General features: G+C 46.6%; 2 protein-coding genes across 2 annotated transcripts; both read right to left on the reverse strand.

Annotated features, from left to right (window-relative positions):
- Window positions 1–1,777: 1,777 nt before the first annotated feature.
- On the reverse strand, window positions 1,778–5,735 carry LOC114143562 (transient receptor potential cation channel subfamily M member 1-like). The gene is made up of 3 exons (XM_028015719.1): window positions 3,978–5,735; window positions 2,688–2,820; window positions 1,778–2,599 (listed from the first exon to the last, which is right to left on the reverse strand). Exons 1-3 carry the CDS (start codon window positions 4,243–4,245, stop codon window positions 2,233–2,235), a joined length of 768 nt encoding a protein of 255 aa, XP_027871520.1. The 5' UTR covers window positions 4,246–5,735; the 3' UTR covers window positions 1,778–2,232.
- LOC114142673 (transient receptor potential cation channel subfamily M member 1-like) lies at window positions 4,255–14,469 on the reverse strand. Its single transcript, XM_028014060.1, has 14 exons — window positions 14,126–14,469; window positions 13,404–13,538; window positions 12,930–12,980; window positions 12,121–12,261; window positions 12,013–12,042; window positions 11,637–11,929; window positions 11,213–11,441; window positions 10,545–10,673; window positions 10,334–10,471; window positions 9,207–9,335; window positions 8,881–9,132; window positions 8,387–8,620; window positions 5,360–5,375; window positions 4,255–4,478 (listed from the first exon to the last, which is right to left on the reverse strand). Exons 2-14 carry the CDS (start codon window positions 13,515–13,517, stop codon window positions 4,255–4,257), a joined length of 1,980 nt encoding a protein of 659 aa, XP_027869861.1. The 5' UTR covers window positions 13,518–13,538; window positions 14,126–14,469.
- Between the last annotated feature and the right edge of the window lie 1,806 nt (window positions 14,470–16,275).

Consider the following 16,275-nt stretch of genomic DNA (forward strand, 5'->3'; position numbering starts at 1 on the left):
AAATCGACAATAACTTAGAATATTGCTCATCATTTTTAGCCATAACTCTCCTGGTGAAACCCGACCTTCACACATTAGCAGGTTCCACAGCTGATTAATGCTGTGCCCTCTTGTGGCCAGACAAGGTATTGCAATAACTCTTCTCTGAACATTGAGCTTCTAAACCATCTTTACTTTTCATGACTTTTTTAATTTGGTGCAGAGAAATAATCAAACTGGCCATCACATAAATCTATGATTTATTAATAAAATGTGAACAGACATGATGAGCAAACAGATTTTCACGCTGAACAATAAAGATAAATGAAAAACTTCTCCAAAAGTAACCAGTATAAGTTAGTGAAGATTTTAGTCTTATCCCAGTTGATCACTGCTGGTGTATTTTATGTATTTCAGATTTAAAGTTTGAATGTAAAATGTTCTAAATTTAGTCTGCATCACTTCCTGTTTCCTCCATCACTGTTCACCTGAGATTTCTCTGGCTACTTCCTACTTCATGTCAGATGCTGACTACACTCATATTCTCCAACAAACCGTCTCTTCAACATCCAGAGAACAAGTGTCCGTTAGCAAACTGGCTCCCAGTGCTCCAGACCAGTGGCCCCAACCAACACCTGATTTAGTCAACGCTCTGTTTTTCTGTAACTTCCTGTTTCCTGTTTTGCTGCAGAAACTAACATTTTTTTTACTCTGGGAAAAAAAGCAGAATTTGAAAAACCTCCAGAACCCAAGAGGCCAAAGACCCTCTGGTTCTGGTTCTGGTTCTATTTCTAGTTCTGGTTCTGATTCTGATTCCGTCTGAACACTGACACCAGGTCTGTGACACTGCTGGAGGGGCGGGGTTTCTCCTCTTCCTCACACCTCTTCGTCCTCTTCATCACCTGGTTACTGCTGAAACTTTTGGATCGAAGGCTCGGGTACTTCCTATCTTCATCCACCAGCAGCTCCTCTTCATCAGCATCTGGTTCAGGAGCCGGAGGCCTGGCTTCATCAGCGCCCTTCATCGTGGGGGGGGGTGGGCTGTGGAGCGCCCCCTGTTGGGCATCTGGAGACAATAAATACTGCATCGCCTTGTCCAGGGGCCCAGAGGACACGGCCTGCAGCCGGCTCCTCTGGGCCAGACCATCGGCGTCCGCCGGGTTGCCGTGACGAAGAGGAGAGGCGGGGCCACACGGTGAGATCAAGATGTCCACGTTGGACAGAGACTGTATCCTGTCCCTCGGACTGGAAACGAGATCGCCTGAAACCAGAAGGAGGCGTTCAGACCGGGTTCCTCATTGATACAGAAACGCAGAACCAGCGCCACCTTCTGGCCAAAACACAAACTGTTTCAGAAATCGCATCTAGTCACAGATTTTAATAACTGTTTGAATTCAAGTCTAAATATAAAGGAGAGAAATTCAGTTTATGATGCCTGGTGGTCAAACATTAGCTGAGCAATGCTAGCTTCCTCCTGAATATGCATGTGGCGACAGTGGAGAGCAAATTAAATCATTTCCTGTTGTAAGACAAGAATCTGAGTCCTGGAACCCATAAGGAACTCTGCAGGTAGATTTAGCACTAAACGATAAAAACTGGGATCTGGAACCAAATTCAGTAAAAACCAGTCAAGTGCCGGGAGAAACAAGGGGGATCCGCAGGGGAACGGGGGCACCAGGGAGAACTGGGGGCAACCATGGGGAACGGGGAGGATAGGAGGGAACAGGGGAACTGCAGAGTAAAGGGGGAAACTGAGAGGAACAGGGGGAACCGGGGGGAACCGAGAGGAATGGGGGAACCAAGGGGTAAGGGTTAGTTAACTAAATTCAGTAAAAACCAGGGGGAACCGGGAGGAATTGGGAACACACCAAGCTGTGTATCCCATAGCAACAGTGACACCTGATGATTCCTTGTTGCTTGGACTTTTAGTTTCTCTGATTTTCTCTTTAAGAACCTTGTGTGTGTAGAGCAGTTGCCTTGTGATTGGAAGGTTGTTGGTTCAATTCCTGCTTTATCCTGTTACATGCTGATGTGCTGCTGAGCCCCAGGCTGTTCACCGATCTGTGTATCGAATGTGACTCTAGAGTAAAGAACTTTCAGTGGTCAAAATGATTTGAAAGCATTGTAGAAGTTCAGTCCATTCACCATTTTAGTTTTTATCATTTTATGTATCAACTCTTTGTTTTGTTTTGTTTAGATCTTTTTGTCCAGCTGTTCTGTGGAGGCCTAAATAAATCCATAAATGTGGCATCGTCATGTTTCCGTACCTGCTGGTTTTGCTCCCGTGGAATTCGCCGTTTCTCTCTCTGGACGGACTCTCCTCTCCTCGGCGTCCGTCTGGTCGTCGTGGTCCAGCTGGTACCGGTACAGGCTGCAGCCGTCGACACTGCCGACGCTGCTGCGCCGCATTGGGCCGGGCGGCTCGAACACCGACGAGCCCCCGGAGCGAGACCGGACCAGCTCGGCCCGGTCCACTCCGGCCAACTTCTCCAGGGCGTTCATCATCCGGCCGGAGAAATCCTCCAACTGGGCCAGGCGCAGGTCCACCGTCTGCAGCGACGCCTTCATGGAGCGCTGCCGCTCGTTCACCTCCTCCAGCCGCATTGCCATGTTCTCCACCCTGCAACGCCCAGAGACGGTCAGCAGCTGAGGGGTCAAAGGTCAACTATTAGCTCAGAGCTACTGCTGTACTGGAGGTCAGAGGTCACCTCTCAGCTGTGACTCTGATTCGCTCGTTGTTGGAGGACTGCTTCTCGTCTTCTTTCTCTCTAAAGTATTCCTCCACACATTGCTCCTCGAACTCGTACAGACTCTTTATCTCTTCTGCGTTCAGAACCAGCTCTGACGAAGCAAAACACAGAAATCTGATTTTTACAAACTGTTACTGTCATGCAGAGGATCAGATGTGATGAAGTTGTAGATTTAATGAAAAAGAAAAATCAAAGCTTAAAAATAATAACAGGGGAAGCAGGGAGCCAGAGAAGAACAAAAAACACTTTAACCAGGAAGCAAAAAGACAGCAGAGAGAACAAGGAAGTAATAATGGAATTAAACTGGATTAAACAGGAGGAACCAGCAAGGAGGAACTGAGAATGAGATGCCAAAGTACTGGAGGGTGAATGCTGAACAAAGTCCTGGGTTGAGCTAACGGGCTGACAAGCTAACTAGGAAATTACTCTACCAAAAATAAGGAGACATAAGAAAACTGGCGTAACTAAGAAAAGGACTAGAAACAAGTAATAAACATAACTAGAATCACTAAGGAGGAACTGAAGTAAAACTGGTTCAAGGCAGAACTAATAAAACTACAGAACACAAAGAAAACCTGAAACAAACTGAAAGATCCTGACAGTTTCTGGATCCAAAGAGGAAACGTTGAAACCAGAGACTCAGTTCACCTCCTGTTTCTAAAGCTGCTTTTATTCTCCCTCAGCTGGGCCTGATGAACAAGCAGAAACTGTTTCATGAGTTTTACTTTTAATACAGTTGATCTGGAAAAGATAAGGCAATAAGATTCACACAGACTCTTCACCCTACTGGCCTCTGGGAGGCGCTACAGGAGCCGGACTGTCGCTGTCCTGCACTCTCCCTCCTGTCGGCTGTTTTCTCTTGTACACAACAGCAACACATGTTTATGCGCATACTTACAGTTTTAGCATGTAAATATTTTTGTTATTTTGTGTTTTTCATGTCTTTTAATTTTTTATTTTAGTCTTTAAAGTAACAGAATCAAACCATATTTTTCTCTGCATCATTTTAAATCTTGACTCCTTTCTTGGACGTTTGAGTAAAACCGTGTTGATGTGTTGCTGCTCTTACTGCTGATGAGGAATTTATCCATCTTTCTATAAACTCACTAGCTATGCTATGTGAATTGATTTATTAGTGGTTCTGTGTTCCTGGGCCAGCGTCTGAGTCTGCAGCCACGCTTTTTCTACCAGCAGCTGATTAAATTATTCTGTTTTCAGAATAATTTCAGGTTCCCCAGTGGTTCTTACGGAGCCGGCGCGCGCGGTCGTCCCGCTCCCCCTCCGGCTTTCGCCTGCAGGTGCAGCACAGCCTCTTCAGGGCGATGTAGATGTGGGGGAAGACAATGAGGGGCGGCGGCAGGATGGGGCGGTCGTGGAAGGTCATGATCAGCTGGTACCGCTGGAACTTCCACACCTGGTTGGAGATGGACTTCACCTCAAAGAAGGTGTTGCTGTGGAAGAGACGGTTGCGATAGCAGCAGTGTCTGGAAATGCGTCGGACATATTTCTGCTCCATATTAAAGCATCAGGTCTGACTGAAAGCAGCGTTCTGCTGAAAACCAGGAACTGATCTGTCTGTAGATCCTGTTGAAGTGTAAACTAACTTGAAGACGGCAATGAGCAGGTTGACCAGGAGGATGTTGGCCACCAGCAGGTAACACGCCATGATGGCCGGGGTCAGCCAGGCTCCAGGAATACATGGAGGAAGCTTCTTCCCATCTTCATCATACATGTTGTCTCCACATGGAGCTGAAAACACAGACAGATACGTCAGTGCCAGTTCCTCTACAGTCTTCATGGATGGACTGGAGATTCCCTGCAGCTGAAGGCCGATCTGTCATCAGGAACGTTGCCTGGTTCTGCTTGTTCTCATCAGAACCATCAGTCACCTAACTTCTCTTTGGACTCACCTTCTCAGCTAGCATCGTTCTTTCTACAGTTATTAGCCCCCTGCATGGTGCCGTGGGTGTTCCTTCAGGCTTCCCAGGACCAGAGGCAAAAGTCTGAGACTATTTAAAGCCTCCATGTAACTTTGAGCTAGAAGGAAGTCAGAGTACCTGGAGAAAATCCCCACATGAAAAGGGAGAACAAACTCCACCCAGATAGATGTTGACAACCTGATTCCTTTGAACGGTTCTTTATCAGAACAAAACTCTTTGCTTGCTTATGATGATCTTCACACACGGCAGAAGCTGTTACTAAAGAATTTAATGTAAAATTAGATTTATTTAATTGGTGAATAAATAAAATACATGTAAGGGCCTTTGGGTCCGTTTTGGTCAGGTGTCATGGCGGCTCTGATGCAGGAGGATGAGGAGGGCCACCTTCCTCCTGCATACGGTTACCTCACCATAACTGATCACTGCTGGACTCTTAATTATTATGACAACATTTTTTGTTTCTGCCAAAGAAACTCAGGTTAACTTTTCTCTCAACTGTTTGTTACATTTTGTTTCTATTTTGAAAATAGCACTAAAATGTTAATACAATTAACACTAGGAATATTTAACATCTATATTTGTATATTTTACCCTCCATTGGCTGCCACATTATTGTGGTGGAGGGGTTTCAGTGTCCCAGTGACCCTAGGAGCTCTGCTGTCTGGGGCTTCATGACCCTGGGAAGGTCACCCCAGGCAGTCAGGTCCTAGGAGAGGAACCAGACAGACCTCAAGACCCCTTATGAGAGTCGTGGGTTCAGTGTTCCCTCGCCCGGGTCACCGGGGTCCCACCCTGGAGTCAGGCATCTCACAAGGGGGAAGCAGTACAGCACCAACACTCTTTACCGCCAGTGCTGTCCTTTGTCACCGATTCTGTTCATTACTTTCATGGACAGAATCTCTAGACCAGCCAAGGTGTTGAGGGGATCCAGTTTGGTGGCCTTAGGATCTTATCTCTGCTCTTTGCAGACAATGTGGTCCTTTTGGCTTCATCAGGTCATGATCTGCAGCTCTCGCTGGAGCGGTTCGCAGCCGAGTGTGAAGCGGCCGGGATGAGGATCAGTGCCTCCAAATCCGAGGCCATGAGCCGGAAAAGGGTAGAGTGCCTTCTCCGGGTCAGGGGGGGGGTGTTCTGCCCCAAGTGGAGGAGTTCAAGTATCTCGGGATCTTGTTCACAAATGAGGGAAGAAGGGAGCGGGAGGTCGACAGGCGGATTGGTGCAGCGTCTGCCGTTAAGCGGGCGCTGTAGCGGTCCGTTGTGGTGAAGAGAGAGCTGAGCCAAAAAGCGAAGCTCTCGATTTACCGGTCGATCTACGTTCCCACCCTCATCTATGGTCATGAGCTTTGGGTCATGACCGAAAGAACGAGATCGCAGATACAAGCGGCCGGAATGGGTTTTCTCTGCAGGGTGTCTGGGCTCTCCCTTAGAGAGAGAAGCTCAGTAATCCGGGAGGGACTCAGAGTAGAGCCGCTGCTCCTTCACATCGAGAGGAGCCAGTTGAGGCTCAGGCATCTGGTCAGGATGCCTCCTGGACGCCTCCCTGGTGAGGAGTTCAGGTCCCACCAGGAGGAGGGGAAAACCCAGGACACGCTGGAGGGACGATGTTCCTGGGCTGTTTCTCAGATTCCCCCATAGGAGCTGGAACAAGAGGCCGGGAAGAGGGAAGTCTGGGCCTCGCTTCTGAAGCTGCTGAAGCTGCTGACCCCGCGACCCGACCCCGGATAAACGGAAGAAGAGGGATGGATGAATTTCTCTATTTTATAAAAGTATAGAATTTTTTTTTCTACTATACAAACTGCATTAATAGCCATGATTCAAATTTGTGGGTGAACTTCACCCACAAGAACTATTAATATGAAATTATCCTGAAGTAACATTAGTGAAGTCCCATCACTAATGTTGGCCCAACTAGGATTTGAACCAAAGACCTTCCACCTATCAAGAAACCTGACAACATTAACTCTTTGGATTTCAGATTTTCTCCCACTTAAATGTCTTTTCTGTAATATTCAATTCTGTTTATAATTTGGTGTGAATAAAAGTTTCTATTTGTGACAAACTTGAATTAGAAAAATATGGTTGTTGTGTAATGTTTGGTTCTGCAGAACCGGAGTATGAAAATTAACTTCAAAGCCGATCATCTACAAGAATGGAGTAGGTCAGAAATATGCTCTTATTTTGAAAAACCTGTGTTTGATCAGCACAAATTGTGTGGAACAAGCTGATTACATGAAACAAAGAGTGAATCAGACTGGACTGAGAAGCTTTGGCCACAGTTTGACAGAAAACGGCAGAAATGTTCATATTTGCTTACGGTTAATTTCCATGGCATAAACTGTCCATCAGCAGCGGAGGAGAGGCAGAAGAAACGCAGCATTAATCTGAGACAAACAATAACAAGTCACATCTTAACAAACCAGTTTAGATCAAAGTGTCTTCCAGGTGAAAATGAGGCAACGCTGCCACCTGCTGTCCTTGTTTGCATCAACATCAAGAACATCTTCAGCTGCTAAATATTTCTGGAGAATTTTGTGATCAGATGAGGAAGGAAAAGTTGTTGAGGTTTGAAGCTCTGCAGACAGATTGAGCTGATTTTAGCTGAAACCAGCTGGTGGATAATCTGGGCTTGTTTGGGTTCATAATCTGGATTTTTTGTTGCTCTTTGTTCTTTAGTCTCTTATTCTGTGATTAGATCAGCTTGTTTACGCTCTTTGGTACTTTAGATGGTTTATTCTTTATGTCTAGTTATTCTTTGTTACAGTGAGGTTCATTTTGTTTGTTTACTCGCCCTTCGTGACATTCTCTCTCTCTCTCCTCACCTGCAACCAGTTAGCCAATCAGCTCGCTCCAGCGTTCACATGTCCTCCTCACTGGTTTGTTCAGCTCTGGTTTCCATTTTTCTTTTCTAAGATTATTTTTTCATCATTTCTACATAAAAATACCAAATTAACTCAAATCCATCACTTCTGCATTTCGGTCCACAAATCGTGACAGATAACTGAATAGAAACGTTTGGAAGGTTCTGCCGGGTCCGTTTTACCAGCGGAACCATCAGGTCGGGCTTCTGTTTCCTTCCAGTTCTGTTTAGAGCCACTCTAGGCATTGACCTCTGACCTATTCCCTCCAGAGCTGCTGCTCCTGAAAACCAAGTCCAATGGATCCAGTGGATCTACTGACCTCAGTAGATCCACTGGATCCATTCCTGTCCCTTCCTGACGTCGCCCAGTGTTGTCATTATTATTTTATAGTTGCGTGTGTGTTGGGGTGTGTGTGTGTGTGGGTGATGTAACTTTAATGCTAGATCAGTCTTCAATGTCGTCATTTTGTTGAACGGAATTTTCTGTTTTTGAATCAAAGACTTTGTTCTTCTGATGCTGTTGGAAATATTTATTTAGAAAGTTCTCCAGAAACTTTCTAAGTTTAAACAATAAAAGGTATTTCAAGTTTACTTTACAAACAGGTGAAATTCAATTGCAGGTATAGAAAATCCATGCTGGTTCTTATCTGAATACAGCAGCCGTGTTTGAGTTGCTGCTGCCCCCTGCTGTGCAGAGGAGCAGAACGGTGAGGACGAGTGAGAAGATGAGGTGAGCGTCGGAAAAGAGGAGGTGGAGAGAAGTCTTTATGGACAGAAGCAACATGAAGAGCAGGTGGGAGACAATGAAGACCAAGATGGAAACAGAGACTGGAGGTCAGGAAAGGAAGGGACCACATGACCAGGATGGGGGAAACTGAGGGGAGATTAACAGATGGCTTACTATGGACGCTAGTCTTACGGTCTATGGAGTCTGCAAACACTTCTCCGTAGATCATCCAGTACGGCATGTAGAAGATGTTCCTGGCCAGGCGCCATGTGGGTTCCTCATCTGGATGGAGGATGGCCTGCCGAGCCACCCCAAAACTCATCAACACCACCAGCATGATGACTACGAAGTACAGCATGTCAATCATCTGGAGACACACAGGAGACGGACGACAAAAAACTTGAGAAATTTAAAGCTACAAATTCAAAATTCCGACTTTATTTAGAACTTTGTGATGCTATAGTTCTGGGCTAAAGCCTAGTTCCCTCCAAGAATCCATATCTTCCTGTAATCTTTGAAATCAATCTTGATCAACAGCCCTCTGGGGTTTCTGAAAGACTTCTCAGTCCACTGTGTGGTGTCAGAGCCTTGGTTAAAGGTACACATCACATCCACCTGGCTCCCTACCATCTTGCCGATCATCATGACGTAGGGGCCCAGGTACTTGTTGACTCCAAAGATGTCAAGGACACGGATGTACCAGAAGATGATGTCAACACAGTAGATGACTCGTCCATAGCCCATGGAGGGCTCGCCCTGGAGCCGCAGCAGGAGGCCAAGCAGGAAGACAGAGATGGCCACCAGGTCAGTGATGTTCCAGTAGTCCTCCAACCACACACTGATCTTCTGTTTCAGCTTCCCTGGCTCTGACATGAGGATCTAACAGCAGAAAGACTGTCAGGGTTCTCAGCCAAAGAAACATGGTGATCATGATCTCACTGAGAAACCCCGACCTGTCTGACTTTCTCCAGCCCCAGGGTGATAATGTAGGAGATGACTATCCACTCCTGCAGAGAGGGCCAGCGTTCCATCTTCACCAGGATGATGTAGTTATAGAGCATGAGGTACACCAGGTATGAGATCTGGAACACAGAGTTTCAGTTTAGGTGACTGACATGACATGAGGGTCAAATCTGGGAAAAGAAATTGACCAGCAGTATGAATAACAATCTTCAGACAGTTACAGACATAAAGTTGTCCACCCATCAGACATAGTCTCCTCTAAAACATGACACAAGGCATATTTGGTCCATCCAGTGAGTTTGGAGTTCACCAGAATGTTTGTGAAAACCCATGTGGCACCTTAGTCAAATCCTCGATGAACCTGATTCCTTTTAGTGAGAAGAAGTAGCTCCACCTTACGGTTCCTACCTTGCAGACCCTCAGCCCGACAGAAGATCATTTGGAACGTAAACATAAATTCAGAGCTTCCTCGTTCAGTTTGCTCGCTCTACACCAGAAAAGATTAAAGTCCTGCCTTCACAGCTCCGCCGCATCCTGCCAAACTTTGGAGCAAGAGAACCTGACCTCAGGCAGAGATCCATTACCGGTGGATCGAAGCATTTCATGTTATTCTGGTTTTTAACCTTAGAGGATCTGACTCTCCTATAGGCTGCTTCGTGCTCTGCTCCTCACTCAACGTTACATCTACAAGAAAGCCAACGGGCCGCGTTATGGATTCTGCTGCTGCTGCTTCTTGTTTATCTGACATCTAACTTCAGTGGCAAATAAAAATATATTTTATTCTGAAACCAGAAACAACTTAGTCACCGGATATTTAGTATAACCCAGCTTTCAGTACTCTTGCAATATTCTGCAGAATTACTAACATAATTTTTCCTAGTCTGATTATGCTTGTGTGCCACTGCAGTCAACATGAGTCGATGGAAAAAGCCCAGTTTCTTCAGTTACAAACCAGAAACACACTTCAGGTTCTCAAACCTTTGTTGAAAGAGGAAGCTCTCCATATATGAGATAAAAAACCATAGAATATGAACTGAATTTTTCTGATTTATGAGCATCCAGTCACTATCACCAAACATTAATACAAGTTTCTCTCTTCAAGGTGAAGTGAACTTGCCGTGTTGAACCAGAACTTGGTGAAAGGGGCGTTGTAAAACTCGTAGATCTTCCTCCCAATGGGAATCCTTAGGTTTTTCTTCTGGTTCTCTTCTTCATCTCCTTTCTTGGACGTTGTGTCGACATTGGAGGCGGCATCCTGAAAATGATAAGCTGTGACTCAAACTGCTTTGATAATGGCATTAACAACATCTACTCTGTTCAATCTGTACCTTGTTGGATTTATTCTCATCTTTAGTTTTCCCAGTAGTGTTTTCTTTCCATGAATGGTGAGAAGTTTCATCTCCAAGTCTGAATTCAAGGAACAGGATGGCGGGGGGGAAAATAATTCCTAAAATCACCTGAGGACAATTCAAAAAAGGCAAAAGGTTAACAAAACTAAGACTCCTTCTACACAGTGATGAACACAGAAAAATTTGCAAACATCTAAGAAAAATGCACGTAGCACCACTGAAAATGCTGTAGTGGGTCAGCCAGTCCAATGGGTGGCGCTGTAACACTACAAGGGAAAGCCAAAAACACAGAACAACTCCATATGTTTTATTTGTGAGAGTGAGGCGCAAGCAGAATAGAGAGATTGGACATTGCCTCACAGAAACATTCGCTCTGGAACCGGCCCGGTTTCAAAAATGATCATTTCTGGTCTCAAAATGGCGGATCGGTGAGGACACACAGTCTGAACGATGACAAACCGTTTGGATACACCTAACATGGTCTCTGTGAGGATGGGGAATGAGTCATAATGAAGCCTTTATGTGGAAGCACTGCTGGAGTCCCTCAGGTTGTTATTCAACTTTTTTGTAGAAGATTGAAATGTTTCCGATTGATCATGAGAAAAACGGACTGGTGTTGGGGTTGCTGTCTGTGTTTCCTGTTGTACCTTCAGGCTGTTGCTCTTGCCCATCCTCAGACAGCCCATCCACATGTCAGTCAACAGCATCTGGCTGCAGGTGTGAGCGATGAAGTCTCTGTGTTTGGCAGCTACAGCCAGCTTCAGGCAGGTGGAGTTACTCCAGTTCTTCAGCTCATAGGTCAACATCTTCATGGCTAGCTGCTCGTCGTGTTTGTACGACTGATCCAGCAGTTCATAGGCCAGCTGACCAAACTCCCTGAACAGAAACACAGCGCTGCTGCCATTTTCATGTTATGCACGAAAACACATTTTTCACAACATGTTCCTAATAGATCAGCAGACATGAGTCAGCCTGGAGGAGGCTGACTGGCTTCATTCAGAACCACTACCAGGAACAGAGCTTGTGGTCCCAACATGGAACCAGAAACGGACCTGCGCTGTGTGGACTCACTTGGAGTTGTTCTCCAGGTCCTGGTAGATGTCGTCCACCAGCTCGCTCTGGGAGGATTCATGGGCCATGGCCTTGTAGAGCTTACAAGCCACCAGAGCTTTGGCCATGGCCTCTTCGCCCCGCTGCCACAGGAACAGCGCCATCTTCTGGCGCTTCATCAGCACAGCCCACACCATGAGCTCATGGAAGGGATACTGGAACCTGCTGACCTCAGGGTCATCCACATCGATGTCCACCTCCTCCTCCTTCTTCTTGTTCTTCTTCCCTTTTCCCTTTGGCCGCGGCTCATCGTCCTACAGACAGAATTTAGAATAGCTGACCGACTCGTCGTCTCTCTCACTCTTTCCCTTTCAGACTGGCAGCGACACATCCTCACCTCCATCCCAAGCAACTTCAGAGCTTTGGGCTGCAAGACAAAAACATGGAGATGAGCCAACAGATCAGATTGGTCTGGGGTCTGCTGAGGTTCTCCTTCCTCACTCACTCGTTTCAGACCGTACAGGTTGTTGTACAGTGTCCTGAAGTTCTTCCTGGTGTAGTTGCAGCGGTAGGCCCCACCCATTAGGAACTCCAGAACCAGCCCAATGTCGATCAGAGTAATCTGGTAATCTGGAGGAAGATTCCCCTGAAACACACATCAGTCACTTTAGTTAAGAAGGAATCAATCTGCTGCTCTGCCCTTCTTTTTAGACCACAAGGTAACATGTGAAACATCTGCTGCCTGAACAAACCCTCCAAGGGAAACTGGCACCCTAAGGCACCGAGGGGGAACCAGAACCTAACGGACCTGAAGAACTCTGGGATTACAGCTGGAGTGAGGAGTTTATGCTGATCTAATTTCCTCCATCTCGGTTCTGTCCATCATCTCCACTCTGTTATTGTCTGTCCAGAGGACATTGTCCCAGAAGTTTCGTCTCTGCTAACCTCAGGCTGGTGGCCATCTTGTTTCTAGAGAGCAGAGGCTTTCAGTGCTATGAACTTTAACCTGTGTGCTGTTAACTGAGGCCTGTAGAATCTGTTAATTTCTCTGAGCTGCATGCTGTGACCTCTGCCAGCTGGAGATGTTTTCTCACTGGATGGTAACAGGCCTTAGATGATTTGGAGATGACCTTTGACCCTTCCCAGGCAACAGCTGCTCATGTGAGCTCACTCCTGGCGTCGCGTTGGGCTTTGGACTCTGGATGTCACTGCGCGTTAACGTGTCTTCAGTCTTAGTGGCGTAACAATGGGGAGCTCAGAGGAAACCAGTGTGTTTTTTCAGTGGGGAAACTGGTCACCAGTAACAACACTCACCTTCTTCACGTCTCGTACCACAAAGTGGAGCGTATTCACAGGACCCAGCTTCTGCAGAAACAAAGACAGTTGGAGGTTGACCTTTTCCGGTGACTGTGACCCTGAACATTAGTCAACCCTTAATCCCTGAGTTGGAGCGTCAGCCAGCGAGCAGCGACTCTGTAATCTGAGAGTAGCTGCTGTTGTTTTAAAAGCTCAGCATGTCGTTTTACAGATTAAGGTTAAAACAGAGATGGAGGACAAAACAAAGAGCTTTTATCCTTAGATTCAATTTGTCTGAATAAAACCTTAATTTGATTCAACAACAGATTTACAGGAAAACTTTCAACATCTAAAAGCTTACTGGGTTTAAGTGCATTAATTAATATCAATAACTGATCAATAATTAATTTTCCTATGTCCTACTGTGGTTCAGCCATGTTTCTGCCTGGTGGAGGGTTTTCTGGTACATGTAGTTTCCAGATGTGGCCTCACCGTGTTGTAAAGTTCTTCTAAGCGCGGAATCGTCAGGAAGTGATGGATGTTGACGCCGTTTTCAATCAGGAGCTTCACAAAGTCCACCCGGTCCAGAACCAGAGCGTCCATCATGGCCTGTTCCAGGGAGTTCACCTGTCAACACGAGACTTGGTCAGACCGTGGAACTGGTTCCAGGGCTCTGATGGAACCGGGTCTTTGCTCTAGTGGAACTGATTCTGGGGTTCTAGTAGAAACGGTTCTTGGTTCTACTTTAACTGGTTCCGGGGTTCTATTGGAACCAGCTCTTGATCCAAGTGGAACTAGTTCCGGGGTTCTGATGGACCCGGTTCCGGGGTTCTGGTGGAACCGCCTCTTGGGTCTAGTGGAACTGGCTCCCGGGTTCTAATGGTACCGGTTCTTGGATCTAGTGGAACCGGCTCCAGGGTTCTAGTGGAACCGGTTCCAGGGTTTTGATGGACCATGTTCCGGGGTTCCGGTGGAACCGGCTCCAGGGTTCTGTGGAACTGGCTCTTTGCTCTAGTGGAACTGGTTCAGGGGTTCTGATGGAACTGGTTCAGGGGTTCTGATGGAACCGGTTCTTGGTTCTAGTGGAACCGGTTCTTGGTTCTAGTGGAACCTGTTCCAGGGTTTTGATAGACCATGTTCCGGGGTGCTGGTGGAACCGGCTCTTTGCTCTAGTGGAACTGGTTCTGGGGTTCTGATGGACCCGCCTCTCTCACCCAGCTGAGCAGCTCCAGTTTCCGCGGGTCGGTTTCCTCCGGCAGTTCCGCTTTGGCTTTCCCTCCTTTGCCTTTCTTTCCTCTGACTTTTCCCTTTCCGGCCGGTTGGCGCTGCGCCGCCGGGCTTTTGGGCCGGTCAGCCGCCACGGCGCCGGCAGGCTGAGAAACAGAAATGCTGAGGTCAGAGATGAGGTCAGACGGACAGACCGAGGAATGCCGAAGTGCTCACGGGCCAGTGCAGGCCGTAGACGAAGATCTGGCTCCGAGCGATGTCCACGCGGTTCCAGGCCAGGGCCAGACTCAGCTGGTCGGACGCCGAAGCGTTCGTACCTGAAGACATCAAGATGGTCAGGTTGGGCATCTGAATGAAGAACACCTGCCGTCTTCATCGCCATGGTTACCTTTGAGTAGGGCTGTGAGGATGGACATCTCGATGTCCTGCTGGCCCTCTGAGCCCATCCTGAACACGGTGATCTGCACAGAGACACAACCGATCAGGACGCGCCTTCCAGCCGCTCAGTCAGCTTCCTGCAGAGGATCAGAGCAGCTCCTCCTCAGAATGAGCCAATCACAGAGTAAAGCTCTTTACTTCAAAAGGCCTTGAGCGAATGTCAGAGCTTCATCAGGGTTTCAGCAGCAGCAGCGCATTCAGGCATCAAAAGTTTCAGAACCTGCTGATATACTGGGATTTTAACCCGCAACCAGGGGACTGAGGAAGAGGAAAGCAGGAAGTCTCACCTGGAGCCAGAGCTGTCAGGTAGAACAGCAGTGGCTCCAGGCTGAACTGTTAGAGCCTGAAGGTTACTGGATGAAGATCTGCTGATTCTTCTGGAGGATTTCTGTTGGACTTTTTAAAGGAGATGTTTGGATTAAAGTTGTTCTGAAAGCAAACATGCCTGTTTGAGCTGAGGTCATGTGATCCTGTTAATCTGACAGCAGATCAGTTTAATGAATTGATGCTCCGATTGTTTTACATGCTGCTGCAGCTGTTCAGTGGAAGAAGCGCGGGATTGTGGGATTAAAGAAATGGACAGAACAATCTCAGTTAAGTGCTGCATGAAATGTAAAACCTTCATCATTATGCTAATGTTGCAGTGAACGGGTCAGAACCGGCTCAGATCCAGGACAGTCTGGACTGGTCGTCCCGGAGTCACATGGAGCTGCTAGCTGGATGCTAACCTGAACGCCAGACGCTTTTCCAGGCTCCCAGTTTTAGAAGAACATCCAACATTATGCTGCAGCTGTGCGGCTGTGCACACTGTGCTTAGCTTGGGATTTCCCATTTAGTAAAAATAAGATTATTATGTTTTTCCTGCTTTACTATTAATATTGTGGACAAAAAAATAAAAACTCTGTTTTGTTAAAACATCCTATCTTTAGCTCACATCTGTGTGGGTGGAGCGGTTTTCAGGAATTGAGGAGCTGATGGTAAAACCTGATCGCTTCTCTGTTGACCGGCTGTGACATCTGAAGGGTTAGACCGTTAAATCTGTCTGAAACGTTTTCCAGAAAGAGTAGAAATTAAACGACTGTCCCTCCGTCCTCTGGATGTTCAGACACACCTGGGAGCAGGCACGTAGAGAGGGGGGGACGGAGCGCCCTTGAGTCCCTGCCCCTTTTATCCTTGATGCCACTAAAGCCCTTTTTGAGGGGTTTTTTCCAAACAAAATTGTTTTCAATTTTTTATTATTATTTTTAATCTGTGCATCAGAAGGCCTGTTTGTGCCCCTCAGCAATCATATTTATCTAAATATAATAATTTAGCAAAATAAACCGGCTGCCCTCAGTCTGATAATGACTCTCAGTTTCTGCCTCCATGTTGTTCAGACTCCATGGTGAGGAGGAGGAGGATCTGTTCCTCTATCAAATTATGGGCAAGAATATTTTTCATACACTGGTTTGTGAATAAAAACGTAGGTCTGATGTTGACGTTAGAGAAATTTTTTCTATTTATATTTTCAAAATAGCAGGAAAAAACCCGCCTCGCCCCTAAACACAGAAATGCTTCAAAAAAAAACTTCTGACTTTAACTTCATCATTCTGCTAAAAGCCCGGTTCGGTTCGCTACAGGCAGTCTGGGTCGGAACCACCGACTGATAGAAAGAATATCTGACATCCTCAGTGATGGAATAGTTACTTTGAAAAAGTAA

Source organism: Xiphophorus couchianus, chromosome 4, assembly GCF_001444195.1.
Source record: "Xiphophorus couchianus chromosome 4, X_couchianus-1.0, whole genome shotgun sequence".
Taxonomy (NCBI): Eukaryota; Metazoa; Chordata; class Actinopteri; order Cyprinodontiformes; family Poeciliidae; genus Xiphophorus; species Xiphophorus couchianus.